The 26,816-nt window shown below is 36.7% G+C and overlaps 2 protein-coding genes across 3 annotated transcripts in view; both read left to right on the top strand.

Moving 5' to 3' along the window:
* SANBR (SANT and BTB domain regulator of CSR) overlaps nt 1–7,471 on the top strand; it is a 47,682-nt gene extending 40,211 nt beyond the window's left edge. Inside the window, exons 16-21 of the mRNA XM_033125631.1 lie at nt 1,369–1,460; nt 2,454–2,482; nt 2,561–2,634; nt 3,106–3,194; nt 4,989–5,080; nt 5,989–7,471. Of these exons, the coding sequence (XP_032981522.1) occupies nt 1,369–1,460; nt 2,454–2,482; nt 2,561–2,634; nt 3,106–3,194; nt 4,989–5,080; nt 5,989–6,025 (413 nt within the window). The 3' untranslated portion in view covers nt 6,026–7,471. The remainder of the gene's footprint in view (nt 1–1,368; nt 1,461–2,453; nt 2,483–2,560; nt 2,635–3,105; nt 3,195–4,988; nt 5,081–5,988) is intronic.
* Nucleotides 7,472–24,229: 16,758 nt separating this feature from the next.
* C13H2orf74 (chromosome 13 C2orf74 homolog) lies at nt 24,230–26,287 on the top strand. Of its 2 annotated transcripts, none has more exons than XM_033125624.1 (4): nt 24,230–24,345; nt 24,588–24,698; nt 24,793–24,955; nt 25,817–26,287. In XM_033125624.1, exons 1-4 carry the CDS (start codon nt 24,230–24,232, stop codon nt 25,988–25,990), a joined length of 564 nt encoding a protein of 187 aa, XP_032981515.1. In that variant the 3' UTR covers nt 25,991–26,287. The 2 variants fall into 2 exon arrangements, with proteins under 2 accessions (XP_032981515.1, XP_032981514.1); XM_033125623.1 differs by having other exon boundaries at nt 24,230–24,357; nt 24,597–24,698.
* Nucleotides 26,288–26,816: the final 529 nt, after the last annotated feature.

Genomic DNA, 26,816 nt, shown 5'->3' with positions numbered 1-26,816 from the left:
TTATTGGGGAGTATTGGGGAACAGTGTGTTTCTCTAGGGCCCATCAGCTCCAAGTCATTGTCCTTCAATCTAGTTGTGGAGGGCGCAGCTCAGCTCCAAGTCCATTCACCATTTCCAATCTTTAGTTGCAGGGGGCGCAGCCCACCATCCCATGTGGGAATTGAACTGGCAACCTTGTTGTTGAGAGCTCGCTCTCTAACCATCTGAGCCATCCGGCTCCCCCTCTGGAAGTTCAGCAGCAGCTCGTTGTCTTCAATCTAGTTGTGGAGGGCACAGCTCACTGGTCCATGTGGGAATCAAACCGGCAACCCTGTTGTTCAGAGCTCATGCTCTGACCGACTGAGCCATCCGGCCTCCCCTAATGTGATTTTCTTACTTCTAAAATTTCCCGTTTAAATTTCCAGCTTCTCTGTTTCTTTGAACTCTATCATCTTCTCTTCTTCCTGGTGCTCAAAAGGCTGTAATTTTCCTCCCGGAGCTGGGAGAGTTGGGAAGTGACCTCAGGCAAGAAGGCCACAAACTCCCAGTTCTTACCTCTTGCATCTTTCAAATGTAAACATTCAATTTCTACCTACCTTTGATTATTTGCCATGCCTATAGATGGTTGTTTATAATATTTTTGTTTTGTTCTTCTCCTTGTTTTCTTTGGAAGGAGTGTGCAACCTTTCTACACTGCCATAATGGATGTTTGGGAAACAGTAATCCAATGTACTGTATTATCCTTACCTCCAAACATTGTTTTTAGAGTAATACTTCTTTCCGCTCCTTCTTTTCTGCCTCTCTCCTTTCTCCACTAAACTATCTGCCAGAATAAATTCAGAATACTGACTGCAGGAACCCTCCAGTTCGGAATACAATTAGTTCCAAATCTGCTTCTTCCCAAGATCGTTTCTGTCCTACCTCCATTTTTACCTTCATAGCCCCAACTCCTTCCTGAGCAAAAGACATTTTAAAGATCTTATGTGAGTTCTTCTCTTCTCCCATTTTCAAATTGTGTTTTTCTGAATTAAAGTTATTTTTTATATAAGAAATTTGGAATTAGGCGATGACTTCATTTGCAAATTAGATTGGGAGAAATATGTATAGTTTTCCCCAACATTTTTCTATATTTGATTTCATTGGAACGTCTAATTCATTGCCCTCATTTTTTTTCCCCAGAGGTTTTCACCAAGTAGAAAGCAGCAAAGTAGTAAAATGAACCCGTTAAGCTCTTTCAGTTTAGCTTCTCCACATATTTACTTTTTATCCAGAGGTAATTTGTTAGTTTTAAAAAACAATCTTTTTAAACACTTTCATTGTTTGGAAATCACTAGGACATTGGAGAAATATATGGGACTTATGCTCATAACATTGATTTTCTGTTACCAGGGAAAAAGGAGAAGCCAAAGAAGTTCACCAAACAACCAAAAAAGCAGATGTCTTCACCCTGTGGTCAGAAGAAAGAAAAGGCATTGGAGAAGGTAACTCTAAATTATCTATTACTATTCTATCTTGAGAAATAAGCAAGCAAGTGTAGCCAGGAATAATCTGAAAAAAGAGTAATGAATGCCACAGTGGAATACTAGCAATTTAAAATGAATGAAGTTCTATAAAGACTGATACTAAAGATCTCTAAGATGTACTGACTGGTGAAAAAAGGAAAATGCATAACAGTATATATAGTACCTTATTATGCTACCATTTGTATAGAATAGAATATGTATGAGTTTCATTGTATATACATGGAAAGCTACATAAGAAAGTAGTAAGATTAGTTCCCTCTAAGGAAGGGAACTAAACATCTAGGGACAGAGGCTTTTTACTATATGTTCTGTTTGTACTTTTTGAATTTTGAACCAACATTACCTATTCAAAAAATAAGACACATAAATGGACTATAAAATAAGCAAGTAGACTTTTGAATAAGATAGACTTTAAAATTTTTAAATAAATTATATTTTATGATCTTTTAAAATAATTGCTATTTCCCCATGACTTCAAAGGAAGGGGTAAAAAGCCAGGTAGGAATAAGAGGACAGTAATAACCACAGTTGGCTAAGAGAGAAACCATGGATTCCAAAAAATGTATGAAAGGCTGGAGTTGAGACAAGTTCTACACAATTACATTGGAAGGGTTGTAAATTCATCTTCATGTTAAGTATTACACACACAAGTGGGTGAATTCTAAAAGATTGCATAAGCCGGGATTTCCAGATCAGACAAGTAAAGCTGGGTTAAAATTCTAGTTCTGTTTCTCTTGACAAGTTTCTTAACTTCTCGGGACCTGTTTTATTATACAAATAACAATAACACCTGTCTCACCTGGTTGTTTCAAGGCTTAAATGAAATAATACTTGTAATCTCTTGGTACAGTATCTTACACTCAATAAATGTAAACTCTTTCATTATTAACTATAACACTAATTAGTAAATATGTTCTAATGGGGTCTTAATGTTGTCTGCTTTTTTTTTAGTCAACTTCTAGAGATGTGTCTCCTTTCATGTGAGTATTGCTCCTGAGTCCAATCAAATATCTACTCTTAAATCATCAATGCTGATTTTTGTTTAATTTTTTCAATAGTGTGAGTATGCAGAAGAATAAGTGGGATGCCACAAGATCCTTGAGATTCAACCAGGATGCACAAAGAGAAGACGGTTAAGTTTTATTATTTGGGTATAAGTTAGGTATAAATAACAATGATAGGAATCTTTTTGAAGTATGCTGAAAGCTTTAAAGGTCCCAGCTGGAATAAGGCCCAGAATTAGCACATTCCCTTAGGCATCAACAAGTTTCATTACTAGGCAGTCCCAGTAGATATTGTATTGTTTTATGCATCTATGTTTTCGAGGGCTCTCAGACTAACTTCTGGCCACTCCTTTCACTCTAAAGATGACAGAATATGTTTCAGGCTGATTTACAGTAATCTTAAACACAGCATGAGTATCCATGTAGAGCCATTTTGCCACTTGCTGCCTAAAAGTCTTCAAAGATAAATAGGTGTATGTGTCTGTAAATTAATACCAAATGATAGTTTCATAAACTCTTGATGATTGCAATCATTTTTAAGAAATAAAAGTTATAAATCATCCCCATAAAAAGTAAGGTTTATTACTTTTTACCTTCAGATCAACGGCGGATGTCTGAAATTACAGGGCACCTAATAAAGATGAGATTGGGTGATTTGGACCGACTCAAGTCAAAGGAAGCAAAAGAAGTAAGAATTATGTAGTAGTGTACTGTGCTTAGATGTGGCTTCCTTCTTTATTTTCATGACAAAGAGTATAAAGATGTTTTAAGCATAATTTTAAAAGAATAAATTTCTATATATATTTTTATATTCTGTATCAGTTAACCAGTTAATTCACATAAAAGTTTTCAACCACCTCTTATTATCCATAGTTCAGAGGTCCTCTATAACCCACATAATAAAGTACATTGGCACTGAAAGTGTAATGTCATACCAAGAGTAGATTAACTGTGCAGCTGACCAATTGCTGACTATCCATCAGGTGACTTTCTGGAAGTTGCTGATTTTGATCAACTCTGCATGCAGTGCTTACATGTTAGCTCTAAAATAAATGTTATCATGCTGAAAATGATGACTAGAAATACCAGTAGAAATACCTATATACTTACTAGGATTACATGTTTGTAATAATATTGTGTATTATCATTTGTGTTGGTATTATGTAATTATAATAACTCTTGCCCCTAATAATAATTCTTTTATTTAAAATTTTACTTCCCTATAAAACTTCTAAAAGAAAGCATAGGAAATAATTTTTGTGACCTTAAGTTAGGCAAATATTTCGTAGCTACAACCCCAAAAGCATGATCCATAAAAGAGAAAAATTGACAAATTGGACTTCATCAAAATTTAAAAGTTGTTCTTTTTGAAAGACACTATTAAAAGAATGAAAAGACAAACCATAAAGGTAGGAGAAAATATGTGTAAAACACTTATCTGGTAAAGGATTTGTATCCAGAATATATCAAGAATTCTCAAAACTCAATAATAAAATAACCCAGTAAAAAAGAAGTGGGCAAAAGATTAACCACACACTTCTTGAAAGAAGGATACAGGTGGCAAATAAGCACACAAAAAGATGCAACATCATTAGTCATCAGGGAAATATAAATTAAAACCTCAATGATATATCACTATACACCAACTAGAATATGTAAAAGAATTTTTAAAACATGCTGGCAAAGATATGGAGCAATGAGAACTCTCATATAAAGCAAGGAGGGGTGCAAAAGGCACAGCCACTTGGGAAAACCGTTTGGCAATTTCTTATAACATTAAACATGTACTCACCATACAGATCAACTCATACATGTATGAAGTGGCTTTATTCAGAATCACCAAAAACTAGAAACAACCCAAATGTCCTTCACCTGGTAAACGATTAACTGTGGTATATGTAAAAAAGAATGAACTACTGATATATGCAACAACGTGAATTTCCTATATGTTATGCTAAGTGAAAAGAAGCTAGATTCAAAAAGCTACGGACTGTATGATTCTATTTATATAATGTTCTGGAAAATACAAAAAAATGAATTTCCTATATGTTATGCTAAGTGAAAGAAGCCAGATTCAAAAAGCTATAGACTGTGTGATTCTATTTATATAATGTTCTGGAAAATGCAAAATTTATGTTCTGGCCATAAAATAGATCAGTTGTTGCCAAGTATTGATAGTGTCAAATCGGTTGACTTACAAGGCACACAAGGAGATTTTTCTTGGGTTGATGGAACTATTCTATGTCTCCATTGTAACAGTGGTTACACAACTGTATGCATTTGTCAAAATTTAGAAATGTTAGCTAAAAACGGTGAATTTTAATGTATGTAAAATTATGCATGTAAATTATAAGTCAATTGCCTGAATTTTAAAAATCAAAATAAAATTACTTCTAAGTTAAAAAGTAATGCCATTTTAATAAAGCACAGCTTCACTGATTCTGGAAAGATAATAACTGAATTTTGCTCCCTTACTCTGCAGTTTGCAGGAGGTATTTATTCCAGGCTTGAAGCACAAATCAAGGCCTCAGTGCCAGTCAGTGCACGGCAAGGCAGCTCAGAGAAAAACACAAGGTAAATCAGCATAAACAAATTCAGGATGCTATTGACTTAAAGTGATTCTTTTTTTTTTTTTTTTTTTAGGGAAAGTTATGTGACACTAGAAGCACATAATTTGAGTTTGGTTTTGTTTTATTTCAAGAATAAGATGAAGACATTAGTAAGAACCAGATTTTAACTTAAAAGTTAAGACTTTAAAAGGTCATAAGCACAAAATTTAATGAAAGTATAGTTTTTTTGTTAAGATTTTGTTTATTGATTCGGCTCTATTCTGACCCAACTGCTGATAAAAATGTAAGCTATAGTGCTACTGTGAATTAGCAGAATTATTATACTAATTATAGGTTACATATAATTACTTTATATAAATCAATGAAATATTTCTTGTTCCTTGTTTTATTTCTCTTAATAAAATCTAAACTTGTGGGTCCTGTGTCATTTTATGTCACAAATTTTCTCTTAAAGATTAAGGGTTACTGAGATTTCATCATTAATACTACCGATCCAAATCCATATCTATAATTCTGAAATCCAGAAAACTCAGAAATCCACAGACTTTTTTTATACATCTGTGTCAATTCAAACCTAAACTGCATTACTATGATGCTATTCATAGTTTTTATTTATCACACTTAATGTAAAAGTTCATTGGTTTCAATAAAGAAACATTAATGAGTTTGATTATTGGGGCACTGATCTAGATCCATAAGATACAATATATGGACCATATTATCTACCCTAAATCAAAAAATATCTGAATTCCAAAATACATCTCACTCCACGTGTTTTTAAAAATGGATTGTGGAGCTTACATGTAGTTTCATTAAACTTTGATACTGTCAAGCAAGTATAACCTAAAGAAGCTGCAATTTCCTATCATTTTAGCAGCACCTCTAACCCTGTTTTCTGTTTAAAAAATCTAGGTCTAAAAGCCGTTTGGGCCCAGGGCGTCCTGCATAAAGCACCTGAGCATATAACTAAAAGGACAGAAGACACACTTCTGGACATCAGAAATTGCTCACTTGAAGATTTTCAGAACGATGACTTCTAAATGTTTTAAGTTATTTATTAATTATTATTGCAAGCCACATAAATTATAATGCTAAGGAAGTGAATAGTTAGGTCTTATGAAATCTAATGTAAATTTGAAATTTCTGAAATCTGATTTTTCTTTAGTGTAATGCTAGGCTATGTAGAAAGTCAGTATTTACCCATTGACATTAGTGAGACTCCTAATATTTGTTATCCTTAATTTATTTATTTGAAAAAAAAGGAAGCCTGAACTCTCAAGTAGCCAGGAATTTCTGTGCACTGATTATTGTATGTCTTTTGGGCTATAAATCTTGGGACAGCCTTGAGAACCACAATTTGTGTGATGAAATTCCCAGTGGATGCTAATTTTAAGTTTGCATGAATATTAAGGAGTGACACATCTCAAGACTGCATTAAATAAAGTTTCTTGGTGAGGTATTTCCTGTGTTGGGAAGAAGGGTTAAATTTTTTCAGTGTTATTCCGCGGAAAGCACAATGTTAATCCAACTTTTTTATCTTTTGGTTTTTAATGTTTATATATTGGTCATCTGAGCTGGAATTCCTGATTATTACCTTTTTTTTCTGTGAAACTAGTGCCATTCTGAATTTGTTAAAATAACCATTGATAGTTAGGATAGTAAATCATTTCAGTTGTATGAGACACCCACTGTACAGTTCTCAGGGCTCTAAAATCCACCTGTATTTCTATAGCCATTCAAACATCCCTTTAAAACAATTATAATTACTTACTACTTTAGAGGTGTCTAGGAGGAAGGAGTCCCAAATACATTAGATGGATAAAAAATTGCATATATTCAAGAGAAATCAAAATAAAATTCTAGTCTATAAATCATGTTTTAATTTTTCTAACCAAGCAGAAAGAGTTCTCAGGGAAAATTTGTCCCAAACCATAAGCATATAAAAAATTATGTGTTTGGAAATTATTTATATGTAGGTCTCTGAAAACTTTAAGATGCACTGTTTCTAATTTCAGTCTTTATTTGCCTTATAATCGAAATTTCTTCAAATTATTTAGGGAACAGACTTTGATAATGTGTGACAGAACAGCAATTTCTATTGAAATTTTGAAGTGTTACACTCAGTATACACATACAGAAATCATTATTTTTAGTGAGTGTTTTAGTTGATAAACTAAGCTAGTTGTTATTTCATGTTACATGTTTGGCTTAGCCAAGGTTTTAAACTTATGTTTGGAAACTTTGTTGCAGTTTATATATTTTTCAATTGATATTTTTGAAATAGATTATAAAATTTCTATTTTCTAAAGGAAACATTTTATAATGCTTTGATCTGCAAGCCCTGCTAAATACCAGAGTCTTCCTGAGTTTACTACCATGTTTCCCTGAAAATAAGACCTAGCTGGACAATCAGCTCTAATACGTCTTTTGGAGCAAAAATTATTTAAGACCCGGTCTTATTTTAATATAATATAAGACTGGGTCTTATTTTACTATAATATAAGACCGGATCTTATATAATATATAAGATATATAAGATCCAATCTTATATTAATTTTTGCTCCAAAAGACGCATTAGAGCTGATTGTCTGACTAGGTCTTATTTTCGGGGAAACACGGTATATTCTCTGATTAACAGGAGGTAGGTTTAATGCTGTGATGGTCACTACCAGATTTTTAACTGGTGGTAACAAGGCAAATTGCTTCTCCCCTGGGGGGACTGTACCACTGAAATGATTTTTTACAAACCAGAATTTATCAGAATTTGACTCTCTTCAGAATGTGCTTTTTATTTTATTAATGTCTGTAGTAATAACACAGGTACCACAAACTTAATCACACTTTTTTTTTTTCTAAAGATTTTATTGGAGAAGGGGAACAAGACTTTATTGGGGAACAGTGTTTACTTCCAGGACTTTTTTCCAAGTCAAGTTGTTGTCCTTTCAATCTTAGTTGTTAATCACACTCTTAATAGCATTTCTTTTGCCAAATGCTTTGAGGTTTTACCTTACATTAATTCTGAATTCACATTTCTTCAATAGAAATAAACATTAATGACAAAAGTAGTTTGAAAAGTCCCTTGATCTGAATCATTCCATTTTTTCAGAAAGGTCAGGGTGGGCTCCAGATCATAGGTTTTTTATGAAAAAAGTGAATTTTGTAAATTTTAAGATTGTTTTTATTTTATTTATTTACTTATTTTTATTGGGGAAGATTGGGGAACAGTGTGTTTTTCCAGGTCCCATCAGCTCCGAGACAAGTCGTTGTTTTCAATGACTAGTTGTGGAGGGGGCAGCTCACTGGCCTATGTGGAAATCATACCTGCGACCTTGGTGTTATGAGCACTGCACTCTAGCCAACCGGCCACCCCAAGATTGTTTTTAAAAATGAGATTATCCTAGTAAATATTGAGTAAAACATTTAAGGGATAAAATACTGCAAAAAAGATTAGCAGATAACAATGCTGATTCTACCCTGTTGCATCATTTTGTTTGTTTTCCTTCTTCTGAATGTATTGTGAGATATGCTAATTGTTTTGGAAGCTGAGGCTGAAGCCCAGTCATGCTAATCTGCTGAAGGTAAATTTTAGTGTAAAAACAAACAAACAAACAAAATACCTTTCATCTTCAATATGTGGAATTAATTCTTTAGCCAACCTTCAACTATTCATTGAAGAGCTGTTATGAATCTCACCTTCTCACACCTTTCAGTAAAAGGCACTGGGATACCTGGCAAGTCCAATTCTAGTCAGTTAACTTTCCCACTCTCATTTAAAGCTGATCTGTTGGAGAAGATGATATGAAGATATTATTCCCATCCTTATGGGATTGTTGAGGGATAAAATGACATAGATATAGGACAATTAGCACAATACTTTCTCGCTAATAGTAAGCCCTTCATAAATGTTAACTATTATTGTTGTTTCATTGTTGTTTTAATATTTTAATATATACAAAGTTGACTTAAATTCTTTAAGATGTTAGTTTGATATCCCTCTTCCTATAACTTGAGTTGCTAAGACTTATATATTTGTGTGTATTTAGTGCAAGAAAGAAAAGAGGCACCTAATACTTTGGTGGTTGTTACAGCATCATTTGTTACTTTATTGTACTAAATGTCTTGCCTTATTTAGGCAGAGACAACATTTGTAGAAAGAACTAGGTAGGAAAACAATTTTCTGACCTGTGCTGTTTCCAAAGAGGTTAACTGAAGAAGAGTAAAGACTACACCATAATCTTATAGCAGCTCTCCAGCCAAGGTATATCTTTCCTTGAGAAAATGCAGCTAGTTTGGCTCTTACTCCTTGTCTATGACAAGGCCAGTTCGATTAAACTAGAGATGGTGTAGAATAGTAGTTGTGAAATGTATATGCCGAGGATGGCACATGCTGTCTTATATGCCATATCTCCTTTAGTCTCACGATAAACCCCCCCAAAGCAGGTATTATCCCCATTTTATAGGTGGAGAAGAAAGTTCAAAGAAGTAAAAGAACCCACACACTGGGATTGGAATCTGGGCCTAGCAGCACATTCCAACACCTTCTTGAAACAATTTTGCCTTGGATTGCCTGAAACATTTCTCCTGGCTCACTGGCAGCTCCTTTAAGCTGAAAACAGGTGACCCAGCTTACTTCCTGTAGTTCCAGTCTTGTTTATCCAACTATCTACTTGACATTTGTACTGGGAATACCAGTAAGTGTCTCTAGTTTAACATTAACCAAAACAACTTGTGATGTATTTTCCCAACACCCCCACAACATCCTACTTGTTCAAGCCCAGTCTTACCCAGTTTAGTAAATGGTGCTACTGCCCACCTACATACCAAGCCAAATATCTAGAAATTATTCCTTATTCTTGTATTTTCTTCACTCCCCACATTCAGTTCATTAACAAGTCCCATCCATACTCCACATCCTTTTGCTTCTCTCCATCTCTGTTATCACCATTCCAATCATTGTCTTCTGCAAAAGTCTCCTAAGTGATTCCCTACTTCCACTCCAGCCTGTTATTCACAAAGCAACTGTAGTGATTTTGAAGTATGAATCAGATCACATCACTCCCCTGCTTAACACTCTAGTAGCACTCCATCAAACCTAGAATAAAATCCAACTTCCTTTGCTCAGTTTTACAGTCCTACGGGCCTAACCCCTCGCTACCTCGCAGACCTCCTTTCCCCTCTTGTTTATTACATTTCGGTCTCATTAGCCTACCTATTCCCCCAATAAGTAAACTTATTCCCACCTTTAAGTTCCTTCACATTAGCTGTTCACACTGTCTAGAAGATTCATAATTCAGATTTTTGTTTAGATGTCATTTCCTCACAGTAGGCATTTCCATGTACTCAATCTAAAGTAGCTACTTTCAGTCACTTTCATCATGTTTTATTTCTGTACAAATATGACATTATTACTACGATATTTTTCTTTCTTGTTGGTTTGCAATTTGTCTCCCATGCCAGAAATTTATTTAAAGCCATTTATTAATGCCCAACTAATTTTCAACAATATTGCCAAGATCATTCAATGGAGAAAGAACAGTCTTTTCTACAAATGGTGCTGGGACAACTGGATAGCCTGCCTCATGCAAAAGAATGAAGCTGGACCCTTAACCTCACACCATGTACAAAAAATTGGTTTAAAATGGATCAAAGACCTAAATGTAAGCACAAACTATAAAACTCTTAGAAGAAAACACAGGGCTAGCCCTTTGTGACCTCGGGTTTGGCAATGGATACTTAAATATGACACTAAAAGCACAAGCAACAAAAGAAAAAACTAAATTAGACTTCACCAAAATTAAAAACGTTTGTACTTCAATGGACACAAGAAAGTGAAAAGACAGCCTACAGAATGGGAGAAAATGTTTACAAATCATGTCTGACAAGGAACTTATATCCAGAACATAAGTCAACATTAAAAGACAACCCAGTTTTTAAAACGGTAGATGATTTGAATAAACTTTTCTCCAAAGATGCTACCTATACAAATAGCCAATAACACTTGAAAGGATGCTCAACGTCAGTAGCCATCAGGCAAATGCAAATTAAAACCACAGTGAGATACCACTTCACACCCATTAGAATGACTATAAACAAAAAGCCTAATGTATTGCTGAGAATGTGGTGAAAATGGAACCCTCACACACTGCTGGTGAGAATGTAAATGGCACAACCACTTTGGCAGTTCCTCAAAAAAATCAAGCAGTGTTAGCATTTATCCACCAATTTATCTTAACAGGTATATTATTTACTATTTAGTCTCTTCTTGTGTTTATCTATATGCATGTATCCATGTACAGAACAATATTATTACCTGCTTTTTTTAACAGATGGAGTAATTAAGACCCAGAGATGGCAGCTTGTCTAAGGGCAACAGAAAAGAATGATCAGAGCAGTGTGCTCCTGGTGACTGTTGCTGTGTTAAAAAAAGTAATACATACATGTAAAGCACTTAGAATAGTTCCTGATATATAGTTAAGTGCTCAAAAGATGTTAGGTATTATTATTAGACCACATGAAAGACTTTTAGAAATAATTGTATTGTGCTCATTCCCATTTTTGGCCTTGGCTCATGTTGTTTTCCCACCTAGATTGTTCTCCTTTTGTTTTGCTGCCTGTCAAAATTTTCCCCTGGCTTCAAGGCCTTGCTCGAATCTCACCTCCTTCATGAATCCGCTGGTGTCTCTCTCTGAATTATATTGCACTAATGACATTGCCACAGTTTAGTAGTCACATATTCTCAGTGATTTTTGTTGTTGATCTTGACTCCCCAACCAACTCTTATGCTCTACTAGTAGTATTTTATATACAGTTGACCCTCGAACAGTGTGGCTGTTAGGGGCGCCAAACCCCTTGCCGTCAGAAATCCGCATATAACTTTGGACTTCCCAAAAACAACTACTAATAGCCTAACTACTAAAAATATGTAGTCAATTAATACATATTTTTTATGTTACATGTGATGCATGCCATATTGTTACCGTAAAGCAAACTAGAGAAAAAAACATTAAGAAAATCTTAAGGAAGAGAAAATACATTTACTGGAAAAAAATTGCTTATAAGTGGACCTGCTCAGTTCAAACCTGTGTTGTTCAAGGGTCAACTGTATAACATACATATATATGTTATATATATTTACATAGGTATATATAAATATTTAAAACAAACATTTGTTAATTTTGAGTGGTAGGTTATTGTTTTAGATTCTATGCGTGTCTGTGGTTAATATATTTTCCCAAGTTAAAAAAAATAATAAGCCAAGTGGAAGCTATTGACCATTAAAATGAATATATATATATTTTTAATTAAGAGCAAGTAAAGCTATAGCAAGAAATGTAGGTAACTGTCAGAATTATTTTATATCAGGTACAAATACTTGAGGGGTTCTCTAAAATGAATTAATTTCTAACCGTAAGTAGTCATATGATAGTGAGTGTATGTAGTCATACAATCAGGGAAGAAAACTGACTTTTTTTCCCCAGTAAGTAATGGAACTGAGTAATTTGTTGAATGACGTCTAGTTTTGTCCAAAGAATCAGTATTAAAACCTCTCTGACAGTGGTTCTGGAGTGAGGCTTAGTGTTGGTATTTTTAAAAGGTCACCAGGTGACTCTCTTCTGCAGACAGGTTGAGAACCATACTGCTATGTGACATGATATCTTTAAGTGAACTAACACAGTAAAACAGCCAGAAATTCTCAGGAGCATTAAAAAAAAAAAAAAAAAAAAAAAAAAAAAAAGTCAGGCAAGCATAGATTCTGAACCAGAACATTTCCAGAAGGTGGCGCTAAAAATGCAAGGAAACCATAATTTAAATTACACAAAAGCTTTACATTTACACTTCCTCCCAACTCCCCACCCACCACAAACCAATATGTTTGTAGATCAATATAGACTCTTCTGAAATGCATGAGGCTGGTTGCAGACCACTTTTGCTGACGTGAAGAAATATTTTTTCTCATTCCTAACTCATGGAATTTCCTTAAATTTAGCCCAGAGGACTTTTTTATTTTAAAGCCCTGCTGGGAAACTATGTAGTAGTTTGTAAATGCATATATTGTCCCAAACTTGCAAACAAAGCTTTTTACAAAAGATGCTTGTCAAAGATCAGCTAACCAGCAAGCTATTTATAGACAATTTCTCCTTTTTAAAAAAATTTTTTATATTGCAAATGTTTTATATTGCAAAATCTTTTAACGTTCCACAAACTTGTGTAATATATAACACTGAAACCCACATTGTATATATAAAACTGTGCATTGTACAGACAGCAGTCATAGAGCCTTCTTTGACTATCTTCCGTGATACTTAATATTACAGCAATAAAACCTTTATAACAGATTAATCAGTAGTGTGGACTAATTGTTTCCTGTTAAACTACCATCTATTCTATCTTTGTTTTCTGTTTCATTAATATTTGCTTTTTATTTGAACATATATAAAAGTAACCTTTGTTTATGGTTAGGATAATTCAATACTATAAAGTTGTTAATTTCCCCCAAATATACGTATTTAATGTGATCCCAATAAAAATACCAGTTTTTTTCCTGGCTCTAGATGGTTGATTATAAAGTTCATATGGAAAAATAAATATGCAAGAAGAGCTAGGAAAATCTTGAGAAAGCAATGTAGTTTGGTGTGTAGGGATGGACAAGCTCTACCAAAGCCTCTCTAGTTAAAATTGTGTGTAGATCACTAGAATATAATAGAAAATCCAGATATAGACTCTAGAAAATGAAGACATTTAGTATATGGCAAAAGTGGGATCTCAAACCACTGGAGAGACAGACTTTTTAATAAATAGCATTGGGACAACTGAATTATTTTGAAAACGATAGATTTGGAATATACCTGACCCCATATACTTATAAGGATAAAATCCCAATGGCTCCGAGAGAGCTTCTTATAAAGAAATCATACAAGTACTATTAAAAAAAGGTGGATGACTTTTAAGATGATTTTGCATACCTGTAAGTACATTCATTTCTTATAGATGTTATAAATTAATAATTAAATGGAACTCTATTTCCAAGTTTAAAAAAAAAAAAAGGTGGATGAATTCCTCTATAATCTGGGATTGGGGGTTGTCCCCACAATCCCTGTGTTCACCTTATTACCCTTTTTTTCCCACTCCCTTAAAACTAGACCGTGGTCACTACTGGACCACGCAGTTGATCAGATGGAGGTGTAAATCCATCTCAGTGCGTGTTGAGGTTGGGAAGAGGGCTGATGACTAGATAAATGAATTATATGTCAGGGGAAGCCAGGCTGGGCTCCATGTGAATCAAAGAGGTGAGGGGTCTGGGGGTGGAAGCTTGACCTGCTTATACCTGATGGTTGTTAAGTAAATTCATAGACCCACTATACGTAATGTATGCATGTGCATTTCCTATCCACTTGAAAATAGAGATCTTGAAAGAAATCTTTAAGGATGACTCAATTAATTCAAGCCCACTGTGTGGCAAATCATGCTGACTGCTTATCCAACATTCATTGTCTTCCTTCTTTGCTGATAGAATTCCAGTTTTGTTCAGGCATTAAGTGGTCAGATGCTTTTAAGGGAACTGGCCCTTTACTACCCTTAGAAGATGAATTTTGATTAGTCCAAACTAGTAATGGTCATTCAAATTCCCTTGCCAGTGATTCACTTAAGAATGGACACGTGATTATGGATAATGAGAGGGGAGGGAAAGTCTGTTGTAGTGCTTCTGGGAAATTTTCCCTGATGTTTAAAAAACAGTCATGAGTAAGGGATATACTCGTCTTCCCTTTCAGGCCTTTGAACATTGTAATGTCAGAACATTCTGCCTGGAGCTGCTGAAACCATATTGCAATCATGAGGAGAAACAAGAGAAGAGGACAAAGCTGCTACACTGATAAATGGAAGAAAGAAACAATTTAATGAAAGTCTTGGTGATGAACCCTTTGACTAAACTACCATTCCTGATTTGAAGAAGGAATTCCAGTACATCACAACAGGGTACCTTCCCGTGGTCCTAAAACAGAGGACTGCGTTACATCTGTGGGATACCTCATGGGTATTTATCAGCACAGAAGATCACACACAGCCTAGAAGGGCTGGGTCAGGATGATTCAGTGTGTCCAGAACCACCATGTCTCACTTTCTCTCCAGTGAGCACCTCTCCCCTCAAAATGAGGCAGTTTGTTTATTTGTTTGTTTTGTTTGTTTGTTTATATCAAGACATGCATTTCTCCCAGGATATTCAGAACTCCTTAGTGTTTGCCTACTCTTCTAAGGCTTCTCTCTGTCATTCTCTATCCTCCCCTATGAAAGGAAAAACACAAAGTACAGTTTGAATCAGGATTTGAATGAGGTTCAACGTGTTGTACTTGTTTTACAGGTATCTTAAATCTCTTTAATCTGGTTTTTCTATCATTTAAATTTTTATTTCTTGTTGTTGATAAAACCAGATCATTTTCCTATACAATTTTCCCATAGTCTGCATTTAGATAATTGCATCCTATAATGTTGTCTCAAATATTCCTCTAGCCCTTATATTTCCTGGAAACTGGTAATTAGATCTAGAGGCTTGTTCAGATTGAGATTCAAATTTTTTCAAGGAGGTGTGGTAAGATTATTTTATGGTATGTAATTTTATTAGAAGATACTTGGTGTCTGGTTGGTCTCTTTTTTTGTGATGTTAACAGCAATGTCTAAATACATTGATGTATGAGGAACTGCAAAATGGTAATATTCAAGTTCTAATATAGTTCTCCTCTGTTTCCTGTCTGAAATTCCTTTCTAAAAAGAAATTTCTCATCTCTTGATTACCCTGAGATAGAGATCATATAAGAAAAACAAAAATGCTTGATTTTCCCTCCTTTTGTTTACTGGTTTAAACAACGAGCTGGCTCCCTAGCATCCTTCCCAGGTGAGTAATGAGGTTTCGTTTTATCTTGTTTAAAAAGACTGACAATACCAAAGAGTTGATGTAGGTAGGGAGCACCTGGGACTCCTGCATTACAGGGGGCGTAGAAACTGGTGTAACCACTTTGGAAATCTGTCCTGTGCTATCTTCTGAGGTTTGCCAATGACCTGTCTGACCCACTCTGTATAGCCAACAGACATTAGTGCTATATCCACCAAAAGATATAAATACATACATGTTTGCAGCACCACTATTCCTAATAGCCACAAACTAGAAACAACTCAAATGCTCATCAACAGTAGAATGGATAAATAAATAGAGGTATAATCATACAATGGAATAATGCATATCAAAGAAAAAAAGAACAAGGCATTGCAATATAAACAACGTGGATGAACCTCACATATGTAATGTTGAGCAAAAGAAGCCATACACAAAAAGTGCATATTCGATGATTCCACTTATGTGGAATTCAAGAATAGGCAAAACTAGTTTATAGTGATAGAAGTCAAAGTAGTGGTTATCTTTGGGAGATACTGACTAGAAGGGGGTATGAGAGTTTTGAGGGGCAGTATCGGAAAGGTTTGTGTCACTAGAAAGTACTATATGTAAGTTATATTTCAACAAAAAAAAATTTACAGGCATAATAAGAATATATATCTGTACTGCTTGTATGCATAAAGACATTCTGGAAGAAAACACAAGAAACTAATGATAATAGTTTCCTAGGATATGGATGCTGGTGTGGAAATTGGGCAGAATGGGTCAGGACAGGGTAGGAGATGTTTTTGCCATTAACCTTTTTTAAAAATTGAGATATAATTGACTTATAACATTATATTAATTTCAGGTGTACAACATGATATTTGTATATATTGCAAAATGACCACCACGATAACAGTAGTTAATATCCATCACCACACATAGTTACAAATATATTTTCTTGTGATGAGAAATAACTTTTCTATGTTTAAATTTGAGCTGTATGAATATATTATTATTTTTTTAAAATTGGTTACCTAGTAGAATCCTATTTCCAAATGGATCTATTCTCAGTTTTGTGCCACAGGCATCTGTTTGTTTCCTAGCCTTTTCCTCTTTTTTCTGACAATCAATAAAATATGACACATGGAACAATTAGTGGGAAAACCAACATTTTTGCTTTGAATGTTTACTAAAAGTCCTAAACTTTGAAAGTTCAAATAGTCTACAAGAGGCAATATATTCAAATATCAAATTATTATGGATTAGTAATTATAGGAAATATTCTGTGTCACACCGAGTTGGGCTTTGGATACCCTGCAAGTACTGATCGAGTTTGCCCATTTGTCCTTGATCATAAATAGAATTAGCTGGTCTAGAACAATATTGACTATAAAATCTTTTCATTCTTTGTGATGAATGACTCCTCCCCAGGCAGGACTTGTCTTGGTAAAGTGCCAATATCTAGTTGTAGACATCTTTACAGCGTGCATGTCCTAGAAAGCAAACAAGTCTCAGTGTTCTAAACAACCCTCTCCTCACTGACAGTGATACAATGAACTTGAAGGGCCCATAGCAGAAGGGGTACTGGGGAAGGAGCCATATTGAGGAGGTGTGCTTTCCTGGGACTGTGTGGGAGATACAGTCGGGTTGCACAATATGCAAGGTTTCCAGGACAGCACCTTGCCATCCTGGAAGAACACTCCATTAAGTCGTGAATACTCTCCTTAGGGCCAGGTGCTGAGGGTTGATGAAGTTGTCCTTTGGGGATAGTCATTGTTCTTCCTTAGGGGATGGCCATGAGTGAAAAAAAGAAAACTTAGCCATATTCCTTTGACCCAAGTTTTATGCCCTAGGAGATCCATGACTCTTGGGATGGAGGTATACCATCACATTCTTGAGGGTTCTTGGTTATCCAGTATGGCTCCTAACATATTAAGAGCACCTCCAAGAAGAGCATAGCTTACTTTATTATATAAACTCGCATTCATGAGAACCCTAGTTCTTAAAGGTGCCTTCTGGACCTTTACAATAAGGGGATCCATGGTGAGTCAGCTGGGATAGCTGAGGTAGGCTGAAGTGTCACATCATCTCTTTCCTGGGTTGGAATCACAAGGTCAGGAAGTCTCCCAATGACCGACGAACCACGGCAGCTTTAGTACGTTTCCCAGACAGCTCAGGAAGCTGTGGACTCAGACACTGATCTCCTTTTCAAAGTCCTTGGCATTTGATCCTCACTAACCATGTAGCATGGAGCAAGGCAGAGATGCTCAACTATGGGGCAAGAACGTTCTCCTCTTCCTGCAGCCCAGGTATGCCCTTCACAAACCAGAAGGGTGGAATGGGACCGCTGGCATGATGGCTCAGTCAGGGGTAGCAGAATCCTCAACTCCCTGTTCTCCCATCCTCATGCAGTCTGGAGTGTATGACCAGGGACTTTTAAATGTGTCCCTGGGATGGCTGAACTCGTGGGTGTTGTGGCTATTGGTGTTGAAGCCAGGAATGTATTTACCCATTTTGGGGTGGTTATAATGTAATATTAAAAGTACACTGCTCCTAACACTTTCTCAAAGACATTTCAGTTCCAGGTGAATAGGTTTTAGCTATAAAGACTTGCCAAATCTTTTGCAGTGAATTTGCAGGCTCTGCTGCTGAACTGGGGATTGGCGTAGAATGAGCAGATTTGATCCTGGCAATGGAAAGAGGCTTTCTCGTCCTACCGGGTTCTGTGGAAAATACAGCGCAGGACTGCATTACCAATCTCTGTTAGCTTAACACAATGAGAAGCTAGATTTCATTTTCTGTCCACTCTCCCCCAGGTCGCCTTCAGCATGTACTGCTTTCCAAATGTCTTTCTCCCGTTGAATTTCTGTGTTTCAGATGATTTATCCCTGGATGTGGCATTTGGGGATGGAGGCTGTTTCCTTCCTGAGACAAGTGCTATCTTGGTGTCATCACCCCTGCCAAGGGCAGTGTTTCCTGTTGTATAGCTCATTCCATGAGAAACAGTTGGGTGATGAATGGATTGCCTAAAAACCTTATCAAGCTGTAATGACTTTCTGAGGTTTTAAATGGCTTCTGCATGAAAAGGTTAACTGTGAATCATAAATAATGAACACTTTTCAACAGAGCAGCCTTTCTCTTGTGTGGCAATTACATGTATTGAAATATTGGGCATTTATCTCGGTGTTGAATGTCATTTTTTCTTTCTTCCTCTAATAAAAACCGACAGGTTTTGGCCATTAGCATAGAAGAAAAAAACTATTTCAATACAAGTGCCCTCTTAAACATCACAGCCTGATGTTGATGAGTTTTAGTGACTTACATTTAGCCATCGAAAATCTAAAAGAAGGCTTCCAAGTAGCCCCATTGGCTATGGTAGGGAAAGAAAAAGGCTGCACTAATTTGATGAAAGGGAAAAGGCACATTTGATTTCACTTGTCATTGGAGGCGAGAGGGAACCTAATAACCAACAAGGGAAGGACATGATCAGGCTCAGTGGCTCCCGTGGCAGAAACGGAGGAATCTTGTTTTAGGAATCAGGTCTCAGAAAGGAAAGTGGTATGATGTTGATTACATGTGCTGATCAGGAGTCTTGGATTGCAAGTGGCATAAACCCCACTCAAAGCAGCGTAAGCCAAAAAGGAGAGACATTTGATGACACAACTGAAAGTTTACGCTTCAGTCACAGATCAAGCAGAGGTGTTTGTAATTTGTCTCTCTCTGTATCTCCTGGCTCTGCTCTTTTCTGTGCCGGTAATTTCTGCGAATGTCTTAGCCTTGAGACAACCTGAGATGATTAAGATCGCACGTGGACCCTGACTGTGGACTGTTCTGATCATCCAGACCTGGGTCCTGTGCTCACTCGCCCTCATTTTCAAGTTGAGGTAGCTGCGCCTTGTGAGTCCTCCGAGTGTCCTGGTCTTGATCCTGCAGTTCAGGGGTCACACTTTCGTCACAGGATCTCACCAGATCAAACCCTTAGGGAGGTGGTTGGGGATTCATATGCGCCCTGGACCCACCCTAAGCACCAGTGCTGCAGCCCCTGTCACCATAAGTGCACACCCTCTGGCCACTCCCTGGAAGGAGCCTGAAGGCAGGAGCAGGGAGGGCAGGACAGAACTGCTCACCCGAGGAGGAATTCATGTCTGACTTCAAAGTGGCAGATGCCAGGAGTACCAGAAATCTCCTCTGGCTTGAAAGAGAACTTCCCATCTGCTGGCTGATGCCTGAAACTCTGACTCTAGCTTTCTCTTTAAGCCGTTGTTAAAATACAAATATCCTTGAAAGTGGAAACACTTTAAGTTTCTATCAGGGATTCTTGGGGTGAAGGATTAGAAGGCAGGTTTTGATAATAGGAGGGAATGAAATTTTCAGGACTCTGGGAGCCTGAGGTCAGGGAATAAGTGGAGTAGGTGAGAAATGAACCAAAAAAAAAAAAAAAAAATGTGAAAGACTGCCATTTCCCAGCACACCTGGAGCTGGAGCTGGACAGGCAAGCATTTGGGTTGCTGGCAGTTAACATGGTGTGTCACTGAGCTAAAGCAAGGAAGGAAGGAAACCCAGTGGATGGGGGTGGCATCATGGATGAATGGTCCAAGACCAAAGTTTGGAGGATTTACAGGTGGGAACAGGTAAAGGGCTGAAGTAGAGGATGGGACATTCACAGTAGGGAAACAAACTGAGCAAATGGATGGAGACTGAAACAAGATCTTGTGTGCTGGTTTTATCTTTCCAGTGCCTGCCACGTACCAGGCCACTCTATAGATGGCCTTTAGAGCCCTTTCCTTTTTTCTACAAACAATTTTTTTTAATTGCAATAAAACACAACACAAAATTTACCATTTTAACTATTTTTTAAGTATACAGTTTAGTGGCATTAAATATATTAACATTGTTGTGCAATCATCACCACCATCCATCTCCAGAACTTTTTCATTATCCCAAACTGAAACTCTGTATCCATTAAACAATAACTCACCATTTTCCCCCTGCCCCCAGCACCTGGTAACCACTATTCTATTTTCTGCATCTATGAATTTGACTGTTCCAGGTACCTGATATAACTGGAATCATACAATACGTGTCCTTTTGTGTCTGCCTTATTTCACCTAGCATAATGCCTTCAAGGTTCACCTATATTTTTTAAGGCTGAATAGCACACCTTTGTATGTACATACCACATTTTGTTTGTCCACTCACCTTTTGGTGGGCTGGTGGATTGTTTCACCTTTTGGCTATTGTGAATAATGCTGCTATGAACCTGGGTATACAACTGTCTGTGTGAGTCCCTGCTTTCACGTCTTTTGTGTACATACCCAGAAATGGAATTCCTAGATGATACGGAATTCTAGGTCTCATTTTTTTAGGAACTGCCATACTGTCTTCCACAGTGATTGCACCATTTTACATTCTCCCCAGCAGTGCACAAGGGTTCCAATTTCTCCACATCCTTACCGACACTTTTTTTTTTTTAATGCTAGCCTTTGTAATGGGTATGAGGTGGTAGCTCATTGTGGTTTTGATTTGCTCCTGATTGATTAGTAATGTTGAGCATCTTTTTATATGCTTATTGGCCATTTGTATATCTTCTTTGGAGAAATGTCTCTTCAAGTCCTTTGCCATTTTTTAATTGTTTTGTTGTTGTTATTGAGTTGTAAGTGTTCTTTATATATTCTGGATTTTAATGTTATCAGACATGTGATTTGCAAGTATTTTCTCACCATTGAGTATGATGTTAGCTGTGGGGTTTCTATATATGGCCTTTATTATTTTGGGGTAGTTCCCTTCTAGTCCTAGTTTGTTGAATTTTTCTTTTGATCACAAAAGGATGTTAAATTTTGTCAAATATCTTTCCTGCATTAATTGAAATGATCATGTATTTTTTTCCCCTTTATTCTGTTAATGTGGTGTATTACATTGATTTTTGTGTGTTGAACCATTCTTGTATTCCAGAAATAAATGCCACTTGGTCATGGTCATATAATCTTTTAAATATGCTGTTAAATTCAGCTTGCTAATATTTTATTGAGGATTTTTGCCTCAATATTCATAAAGGATATTGGTATTTAGTTTTCTTTTTTTGTAGTGTCTTTGGCTTTGTTACCAGGATTATGCTGGCCTCATAGAATGAGTTAGAAAGTGTTCCATTTTCTTCAACTTTTTGGAAGAGTTTGAGAAATTTGGTGTTAGTACTTTAAATGTTTGATAGAATTCCCCAGTGATTGTTCAGAGGTTTTTGACTATTGATTCAGTCTCTGTATTAAAGTTCTATTCATATTTTCTATTTCTTCATAATTCAGTCTTGGTTGGTGTTATGTTTCCAGAAATTTTTTTCATTCATCTAGGTTATCCAATATGTTAGCATGCAATTGTTCATAGTACACTCAGGATATTTTTTTATTTCTGCAGAGTTGGTAGCAATGTCCTGCCCCAAATAATTTTTGAGTCCCTACTTTCTGTACAAGGCACAGTGTTAAGCTCTGGGGACTTATCTATAAGTACGACCCCATGACATCACAGAGTTATAGTCCAGTGTATTTAAAATGTGATTTAGAGAACAAAGTCAGATAACTCTCCACTTTTCAGAATTATATTAACTATACATATAAATTTAAGATATTGATTCCCAAGCCACATTCAGTGAAAGAAAGACCTTAGATACAGTCTTATCAGCCCTTATTTGTTGCTACTACTGTATCCTTGCTAAAGATCTCTGGTCTCAGAATATGTGTAGCAATCAATATTGGAGACAGGACCAACTAGCAGCAGTGTACTCTAGTCCAGTACTACTCTTTGCACCACACACACTCAAATATGGTCATGGGGGTGGAGCCCTTTCTCCTTATTATCCACACAGTAGAGGGCAGGAAGTGCAATGATCTTAGGTACACAGTTTGATGGGTTTTTATATATGTCTAGACCACAGGTCAATGTAAAATATTCCCATCTCCCCAAAAATTCTATGTGTACATGAGACATGAAACAATTTGGGCGCTTAAAGTCTCAGTCTGACAGCAGTGTAGGGTAAAGAGGGTGAGATGGACTCTGGGCCTTGGCTGGAGGAAGCATCCAGGAATTCTGCTGACTGCCGCGAGTGGCTCAGACATTCACATATTCTGCGATATCGGCCTTGGCCCTAGCCCTCCAGCAAACTCTGATTGTGCTTACACACACACACACACACACACACGTATTTATTCAACATTTATGGAATTTGCAGGTCCTGACTTGGTGGAGTGTGCAAATAAAAGCCACAGTTTCTGCCCTTCAGGAGAAGAGCTAGTGTCGCCGCAGCCCAAAGACATCCAGGCTCACCTTCTAACTTTTGTAGACATGGTCAGCAGCAGCTGTCCTATTCCAATGAACCCTCCTTCTCAGGAAATCCTAGCTGAACACCCCCCGCCCCCGCCTTGTCATAAGCATCATTCACTCACGTGAAGTTAGGATGAGTGGGGAATCATCTTTACTCTGATCGTCTTGTTCTGCTCCAGCTTCCTCGGTCATGGCCTCTAGAGCTTCCAGTTTTCTTGTGTGTCCAGAAAGTAGGTCCAGGGATGTGGGCTTAAAAGGATACGGGCTATTTGGCCTGGAGAGAACACCCTTAGGAGGTAAGTTGATTACACGCCTCAGGGCTATAGAGAAGGATTTTATAAGAAGGAAGTAGACTGATTTTTCATGGTCAATGAAAGAAGCAGTAAGTTAATCAGGTTCAGGTTAAGAAAAAAAGGATATTTGGAGAGTAGGAAGAAAATCCTTATCCAAAGACTGGCCAAGATGGTGCCAAGTGACCTCTACGTCACCCTCTCAGAGGAGAGGACAGATAGAGGGCAGCCTAGAGGAGAATTTCATGGTTCTCCTGACTCCAGGTGATGGGCAGGGTTGGGCTGGTGCTCTACTACCTCTAACTCAGTGGTTCCATGGTTCTGTGATGTCACTGAAGAGAAAAGAATGGGGAGCTGGGCTCAGCTCCAACTGCTCCAATTCCTCTCTCCTTTGGATTCTGATAATTTTGGGGCTGAGGGGAGATGAGCTGAGTGATCACACGTGTCCCAGCTCAGTCTCCCCTCTAGACACCTCAGCCCCTACCACATTGATGGAGAGAAATTAGCCTGTGTGAGTCAACTCCACCGAAACAAGCAGAGCATCTTTTCTGAAACTGGTCAAAAGAATAACAATGAAAACAGCCTTTTATTCTTCTGTTTTTAGAAAACTTAAGGAATAAGAGATCCACATTCACACTGAGCTGGAAAAGAATATTTGGACAAACTGTGATTGTGAGAGTGGATGAATCTTCTAGCTAACCTTATGGTCTTTGAAACCAAAGCAATCACTTTCTCCATCATCCTTCTAATTTGCTTCATTTGCATCCTCCTTTTATTGGGGGTATTTTTATATAAAAGGTATAAATCCATGTTGATAAATTGGTATCAGATTTCAAGTCACACTAGCAAATGTATCTAGAAATAATATTTAAAAATTTTAAATGGAGCAAATAATAATTCTGTAGCTATCTACTTTTTTCTATTTCAGGGTTTTAGAAATGCTAATTTCCTGTTTAAAAGTGAAGTTTCTTGCTAACCCTTAAAATCAAGATCATTCTTCCTTTTTCTGATTTTTTTTTTTTTTGCTTCTTTCTTTTCAGTTTCCAAAGCAAAGATGATGAGACAGAAAAAGGTCCTTGTACAGATGCTAATAGAGATGAAGATTGTTTAGCTGCTAATGTGGAAAGGAACAATTCAGGATACCAAGAAAAGTAAATTTGTATCATAAAATGTTGTAGAAAGCCATTTTTGTGTGGGATAATGGTGGCTAATATGCATGAATTTTAAAATCTCTTGATTTTCTAGGACTATCGTAAGGGAAATTATGAGGCCTGGCATTCTTGTCCAGAGACAGAGTAAAGAAATGGTGGCCACCCACTTAGAAAATGGAAAGGACACAGAGAAGAAAGTAAAGGACAAAATAAAAGAGAAGCAGTATTCTAAGAATGCTGGAGAAAAGGGACAAGAGGTGATGGGCTTTTCAACTCTCAAGGGGAAGTTTAGAATTTGTTTGACTGAAAAGGAGGTGAATTCTTTGGTTAGGTAGAACAAGGGATGATCTTGCCTGTTATTTAGGTTTGTACCTGGAAGGAGTGTAATATCCATAGTCATTTAAGCCATTCTCCTTAGCTTATTGGTTCATGTTATTAAACTATTTAGTATGCCAAGCCTAGACACTTGATCATTCTTCATACCTGATCGTTTTTGTTTTTCGTAATAATTTTACTTCATTTTGCTGCTTTTCCCAGAATCTTAGGATCTTAGAGCTTGAGGAGGGCTTGGAGATCATCTAGATATCCAGCCCCCTGATGTTACAAATGAGAAAATGACATGAATTTTTTCAAGGTCATTCCTCCACTGTGGCCGAGCTCAGGACCAGACCCTGTGTCCTTGCTCTAGTTCCAGGCTCCTCCTGCAACCGCACCCACTGCCAGGGCCTTCTTGAGCTCTATGTTTGGGGCTCCCTAATAAGAGCAACTCACATGCCCTGCCAACATAAGACCTATGCCCAGTTGGAAGCAGAATCATGTCCAGGTGGCTCTTGGGTTTGACTGCTACTTAGAGAGAATAACACGTTACCAAATGCAATTTGAATATGTCAGTGTATGCTTTTATAACCATAGAAATGTGGTTATAAATGGTGGTGCTTTTCTGTGATAAATATCACTGCTTTTCTGTTATTTAGAAAACCTTTTTCTGTTTCTCACTAACAATATACATATAACCTATATTTGTATTTATTTTATTTTTTTAACCTAGATTTTTAAAAGCAGTGCTTGTTAACATTCATAAATTAATCATTTATACCATTTGTCCCATTCTCTTGCAGAATGATGAGTTGCAGACACAACACATACCTGTCACTGGAAGTCCTTCAGTTGTTGATAACCACAAAAGACCTTTAAAAGGAGTGACATTTTCTAAAGAGGTAATTGTTGTGGATCTTGGGAAGGAATACCCTATACCTCGAAGCTATACTCGAGCACATAAAGAGAGAAAATGAAACTCAAAAAGGCTGTGTGTGAAATAACTGTAACCTTAGACTAACAATGAAATGACTGGGGTACAAAATCATGTTGAAACAGCAAAATAATGGGGAATTAAGCAAATACAAATAGTATTTTACCTTTGAGCAGAAAGAAGTGGAATACATGTAAAATTCTGTAAGTAAAATACACAGAGGTTGAATATAATTTTTTTAAAACTCAAATCTGAGTTCAAGAAATTGATTGTATTACGTGTCCTTCAAACTCAGTTTACTCAAACACTGTCTAACATGAATAAAGTTATTTGTGTTTGCGCAGATGTCTGTTAGGTAAGTCATATTCAAGAGTGCTTTAGAAATAGCCTATATTTTTGGCGTTCATGACCAAGTAACATTACTGCTATCATCATCGAAACATCCAATAACTAGGACTAGTTCCCATAACTAGTCCTACTACATAATCCCCATTGAATTCAGTCCTGAAAACTCTTATGTTGACAACTGCTTTTTATGATTGATACAGAAACAAAAACAGACAAAAAAACAAAAACAAAAAAACCCTACCATTACCATCAAAACATCCTGTTATGTTAGGCGTATCCTGAGGTTATACTATTCTTGATTTCACTAGTTTAAAATTTACTGTCTCTATATGAGGAATATGACAGTGCAGACCAGTACACCACCATCCAAACCACTGCAGTAAACATCTGTGAAACGTGTAAGGGGCTCTGAGAGAGAGAAACAGCAGAAAACATAGCATTTGATTCAGGGGCCTAGCACATTGTCATGTATATGGCATACTCTCAGTACATATTTGTTGAGCGATTGAAAGAATAAATGA

This window comes from Rhinolophus ferrumequinum, chromosome 13 (genome assembly GCF_004115265.2).
Source record: "Rhinolophus ferrumequinum isolate MPI-CBG mRhiFer1 chromosome 13, mRhiFer1_v1.p, whole genome shotgun sequence".
In the NCBI taxonomy this organism is placed as follows: Eukaryota; Metazoa; Chordata; class Mammalia; order Chiroptera; family Rhinolophidae; genus Rhinolophus; species Rhinolophus ferrumequinum.
Note: the sequence above shows the minus strand (reverse complement) of the source record. Positions and strands in the feature narration are given on the sequence as shown.